Source organism: Dermacentor silvarum, chromosome 11 (assembly GCF_013339745.2).
Source record: "Dermacentor silvarum isolate Dsil-2018 chromosome 11, BIME_Dsil_1.4, whole genome shotgun sequence".
In the NCBI taxonomy this organism is placed as follows: Eukaryota; Metazoa; Arthropoda; class Arachnida; order Ixodida; family Ixodidae; genus Dermacentor; species Dermacentor silvarum.
In genome coordinates this window covers 86,536,166-86,542,165 of record NC_051164.1, presented here as the reverse complement: position 1 = coordinate 86,542,165, position 6,000 = coordinate 86,536,166, and the positions used below count along the sequence as shown (strand labels likewise).

Here is a 6,000-nt window from a genome sequence, read left to right as displayed (position 1 = left end):
TCCACATATCCGATCACGAAGCGCGCGCGCGCGCGCGCGCGCGCGTGTGTGTGTGTGTGTGTGTGTGTGTGTGTGTGTGTGTGTGTGTGTGTGTGTGTGTGTGTGTGTGTGTGTGTGTGTGTGTGTGTGTGTGTGTGTGTGTGTGTGTGTGTGTGTGTGTGTGTGTGTGTGTGTGTGTGGTGTGTGTGTGTGTGTGTGTGTGTGTGTGTGTGTGTGTGTGTGTTTAAGGGGGGGGGGGGGGGTCGAGGTTGAGGTGAAGACGTGTGCCGCTAAATGGGCGGCGAGAACTAATCTCTTGAAATCGGATGGCATTTCCTCCTTCATCCGTGACTTGATTAGTTCTCTGCGACTTGTGCTATGGGATTGGCGTCGTGCGCTCGTTCTTATTTCAATCTTCACTTTATTTAACATTTCCAACGCGTTCAGTATTCGTATTCAGAATTATAGCGCCATGATGACTTTCTCGAGTCAATAACATCTGGCGCGATCTGATGCCAACTTGACTGAAATTTGAGCATGCCTGAGGATTTTCTTTTTTCAGTTTTCTTTAGGCTATATGTTTTTCCCCTTTCCTTCTTTCTATAGTTTTCTGTGTTCTTTAGCTACGAACGTTGCTTTCGTGCGGTGTTTTAGGTGTAGCGGGATTTTCAGTACCCTGAGCTCCCATTGTGTCTCACTGCATATAGTATAACAAACAATGTATTGGCGTTCTGCGCATTGTTGCAGACGACAGCCGTGGTGCGCGCATGCGTAGTGCCGCCCGGATCTCACCCGATGACGTACCAGCTCTGGGCGCACGACGGTGAGGTGGTCACGGTACCACTGACCACAGTACAGCGCTCCCCGTTCCTCGAGTTCATCGTGCCGTCTTCAAACTTCAGCGCCATCTGCGTCCAGGCGAGTGACATATTGCGCTATAAATCGTGGCCTCAGAGACTGAACTTGTCGCACGCCGTTGCACTCACGGAGGCCACGTATCAATTAAACTTTCACTATGCTCGCGTGTCAGAGCGGGCGTCTTGCGAAGCACTCTGAATGAGGATGGACAGAATGGCGTACCTATGGATTATACGTTTCTTAAACTCTGCCGAAAATCGGCGCTAGGGCCGGCAATGGACTAGGAAGCCTACATACGGGACTTATAACAACAAGGCTAGATCCGCCTGCAGTCAACAACCTCCCCCTCCTCCTGAGAGCGGCAGTTAGCGTGCATCGTTTTTGACGCAGGCGTCTCAAATGCCATAGAAATGCCACGCAGTACAATCTGCGAGTCGTTTGAAGATGGAGAAAACTAAATAAAGTTGAGAGTAAACAAGCAAGGCGGTTGATGAATTAAATTAAATTGCTTGATTTATTGTCCCGAAACTTCACAGTGGGCGCACAGTAGTAGAGTGCTCCGCATTAGCCCTTTCCTGCATAAAATTTTGACAAAGCTTCGGTTTTGTCAAAGGTGTCCATATAATCAATTTTGTGAAGAAACGCGTGGCTGAGATATTTACAAGCGGGAATTGACGCGTACCATATAAGATACGCCATGCCCAGTTACGGGTATACTTTAACAACCACACAAGAGGAGGTTTGGATCGGAGAAAGCTTGCAGAAAATATCGCAACAACTGAAGAAACTTGACACTACGGTCTAATAAATGGGTTGTACTTGCAAAATGTCTTTTTTTTTTCGCACGAGCACAAATGTCTATTCTCGTCTACATAACTGCATTAGAAAGTTAGAAAAAGTTAGGAAAAAAAAAGGACACTGTTTTATAAATAATATGTGGTATACCATGCAGTAACGGGCTAACTGTAGGTGTAAATTAGTGGTAGATCATTCGCATTGCGTGTGAAAGGCCCCGTGTAGGATCTCTGGCACCTTCATGGATATATTTATTTTAGAGCGGAAGCTGTTATGGGCTCATTCCAATAGCCGTTTCGATTGGCGATGATGCCGCCGCCGGCGTTTGGCCGTAACCGCTATTGCCGGAAATGCGAAAAAAAGTACCCGCTCTCCGCCGGGATCGAACCCAGGCCCGCTGCCTGGGAGTCGGATACTTTACCACTGAGACACGCAAGCGCTTGCTAACACGTAGCAGAAATATTCCCTTTAAATGCGCGGCGCGCAGGCGCAGACGACCCAAGCCTCCGCCAGTATGGTGGGGGCATCTATTTAAGGGCGTGCAACCGCCGTGCGCTTAGGCGCAGACGACGAGATGCGATTCAGACGAGGCGCGCAAGCAACGCTATCCCGATGTTAGATCTGCACCACGTATTCTGGGTACCTCTTCGGTATGTGTTACGTCGTCTCCTCGCAATGTACGAACCTCTGCTGAAGAAGTGAATCGTAGAGCTACGTACGCGGCTACAACCAGGCATCACCGGGCTCAGAAGACTGCTGTGCAGAGAGCATTACAAGCCGCAGCTCGCCGTCGACGCCGGGCGGACAGTTCAGATCAATCTCGGGAAAATCGAGGCGAAGACAATTTGCCGCGAAGACCCTGTTGTGCGTGGTGCCGAAATTGGAGCTACTCTTGCGCCGCTCAACCAGCTTATGCTGTGACTGTGCTGCGTGTGCCGCGCAGGCCTGTTTTTGGCGCCGCCGCTTTTTAAGAGAATAAACACTAGCTTGCAAATGAGATGCAGTTGCGTAAATCTGCCCGAGGCACGTTCGGGTCTCGCGTGGTCATGGGCGGTGCAGCGGCCCGCGGCCTCCTAAAGCACATCAACGAAGCCTGGGAGAATTCGCGGTTGCCGAAGGAATGGAAGGACGCCGAGGTCCGCTTCATTTCAAAGCCCGGCAAGGCCCTCACGATAGACAACATGCGGCCCATCTCCCTCACGTCCTGCGTGGGGAAGGTGCTGGAGCGCATGGTCCTTCGCCGGCTGCAGAAGCACCTCGAAGAAACGGATCAGATGCCGGAGACGATGTACGGTTTCAGGCAACATCTCAGCACCCAAGACGTGATGATCCAACTACACGAACTGGTCGTCAAGCAGGCAACGAGGCACGCGCCGCGCGGGATACTCGCCCTCGACCTGAAGGGAGCGTTTGACAGCGTGTCCCACGCGAGCGTGTTGCAAAGTCTGATCAAGACCAGGTGTGGCCAAAAGTCGAGATATTCGGCTACATAAAAGATTTTCTATCAAACCGAACGGCGACCATCAGGATATATAGGGGGGGAGAAGTCGGACCTTGTCGAGCTCGGCGATAGGGGCACCCTTCAGGGATCGGTCTTGTCGCCCCTGCTCTTCAATCTGGCCCTTCTGCCCCTGCCCGATCTACTCAAGCAAATCGAAGGCGTGGACCACGCGTTCTACGCCGACGACATTACGGTGTGGATGGCCCGAGCCGGGTCCGATGCCTGGATGGAGGAAGCCTTGCAGTGGGCGGCAACAACCGTGCATGAGTACGCCAAGTCGTTCGGACTGAGCTGCGCTCCCCAGAAATCGGAGCTTCTCATGATCCAACCGGGAAAACCAAAGAAGGAGCTGCCGCCGAACGTGATCGTCACCATCGACGGAACGGCCATCAAGCGAACACAGCAGCTTAGGATTCTCGGCCTATTGCTTCAGAGCGACGGGAAGGCACACGCCGCCGTCACAAAGATCAAGACTATACAACCGAACAGATACTTAATATGCTTCGGAGGTAGTCTAACAGAAACCGAGGCCTTAAAGAGGACGATGCCATGCGCTTGGTACGCGCGTTCGTTGTGTCGCGGGTTACCTACTCCGCCCCGCATCTCCAGCTGACGAAGGCGAAAAGGGACACTCTAAACACGATGATTCGTAAGGCAAAGAAGCAAGCACTGGGCATGCCCATATACTCGTCCACGCAGACTGCTAGACATGGGCGCCCACAACACGGTGGAGGAGCTCATCTAAGCCCAACTCTCTAATCAGAGAATCCGGCTCAGTCGCACGGAACACGGACGAGGCCTCCTACGCAAGATAGGATGGCAGATCGAGCCAGTACCCACCAAGGCGGCCCTTCCGGAAGACTGGAAGACGACCATTCAGACCAAACCTCTTCCTCGGAACATGACGCCGGGCAAGGACGACGAGAGGCGCACCGCGCGGGCCATAGCCATGGCCCGGAAGCTGGAAGAGAACCCCAGGGTCCTCTACGTGGACGCCTCGCTCCGAAAACACAGTGACCGAGCAGCGGTGGTGGTTACGTCAAAAGACAGGCTGATCGTCAGCGCGTCCCTGAAGACAACATACCCCGCAGTGGCCGAAGAAGTGGCCGTCGCCCTCGCACTCGCACAGCCGAGCGTGCACACCGCGGTCACCGACTCAAAGACAGCCTACGGTTGCTTCCGCATGGGGGTAATCTCCTCCGCGGCCCGAGCCATTCTATCCAAGTGCAAGCCTCCGGGAAGAGCCATAGAGCTCGTGTGGGTCCCGGCTCACTCGCAGGTAGCAGGCAACACCATCGCCGACTACCATGCCCGAGAAATGTCAATCCGGGCCGAGCACGAGCCGGAAGAGCTACCGCACCCGGTTACCAGCTTTCGGGACATTACCCGGATGTAGGCCGAGAGGAAAGGCGCAGACTGCCAGAACCGCACCCCAAACTCACCAGGCAACAACAGACCAACCTGCGTCGAGTGCAGGTGGGATCGCTTGCGCATCTCGTACTGATGAGAGAGAGAAACAACTTTATTTAAATAAAGATCGTGCTTGGTTACTGTAGGTGAAGCCCCTCTTCCAGGGCCCCACTGGCGATTGCGGCGCGCCGGGCCTGGTCGAGGGTCGCCAATTGGCTTCCCAAGTCCAGTTCGGAGAGTCGCGCCTCCCACGACCAATTGTTAAGTGTATCGTTAAGTAGCGGCGAGACGGCGTCTGCCGGACGCTGCGTGCATTGGTAAGTGATGTGTTCTAGTGTCGGGGTGGAGTCGCACCAGGGACATCTGTCGCTGTGTTTGTTGGGAAATATTTTGTGCAGTCTATGTAAGTATGGGTAGGTGTTTGTCTGTATTCGGCGCCAGTCCCTCGCCTGTCGCCTGTTGAGCTTGGGGTGAGGTGGAGCTTTGGTTCGTCTTTCTAGTCGTTGTGCCTCAAGTATGTCTCTCGGTGTGCTGCCGGGTGTCGGAGAGGCGTCCGTTCGAGCGGTATATATCGCGGCTCGGCCTATTATACCTCGAGCCAGATGATCCGCCGGATCGTTGCCTTCCACTCCGGTGTGCGCGGGACACCAGGTTATCCCGTGGTCCATTTGGAGGCTTGGTCCTAGTATGCGAAGGACGCCGGCCGGTAGAACTCCCCGAAGGAAGATCCGGCAGGCGTCTTGCGAGTCTGTGAGTATATAAGCTGACTGGTTCTAGGCCTCAGCGTCTCGGATGGCTAGGGCTATGGCCGCGGATTCCGCCGTGGCGCTTGAAGTCGTGCGTACGGACGCTGCTACGATCGGTCTCCCCCGGTTTGTCGCGACAGCCACATAAGTAGGAGTCGCTGTCTCACCTCTGGGGTATAAGCCCGCGTCAGTAAAGTATGTGTCAGCGTCCTCCTGCCTTTTGCGCAGGATGGCTGCTCGGGCTTGTCGCCGTTTCACGTGGAAGTGAGGGTTCATGTGACGTGGGATGGGGTTCACATGGATTCTTGCTCGTAGATCAGGTGGCATAAGTATGGTCTCGTCTCCGCAGAACTGTGGCGTTAGGGGGTATCGTAGTCGTGTTAGCACGGAGCGCCCCTGGGGTACTGACGAACCGCATGTACCCTGCGGAACATGATATGCTCTGTCCTTTTTGCAAAAGGGAAAAGGGCACCCTGCCGCACATCTTGGCAGAGTGCACAGAACTCAAGACCCCCCTCTTCCCCTTCCCGCCAACACCCCCAATCCCCAACCCTTTGAGCGATGGGAGACCTTGTTATCCAGCCCCGCCCTACCGATTCAGCTCGCACTGACGGACAGGGGCCAGGAGCTGCTGGAAACATATGGGTCCCGTAACTAGGGAACCACACCGTCTGGTGCCTGCGTGCACCACCAATATATTTTGGGCCCAAT

At 54.4% G+C, this 6,000-nt stretch overlaps 1 protein-coding gene across 1 annotated transcript in view; it reads left to right on the top strand.

Moving 5' to 3' along the window:
• The window catches only part of LOC119433879 (uncharacterized), a 143,820-nt gene that overhangs the window by 62,481 nt on the left and 75,339 nt on the right, over positions 1-6,000 (top strand). The window contains exon 23 of the mRNA XM_049658367.1: positions 727-897. Within this exon, the coding sequence (XP_049514324.1) occupies positions 727-897 (171 nt within the window). The remainder of the gene's footprint in view (positions 1-726; positions 898-6,000) is intronic.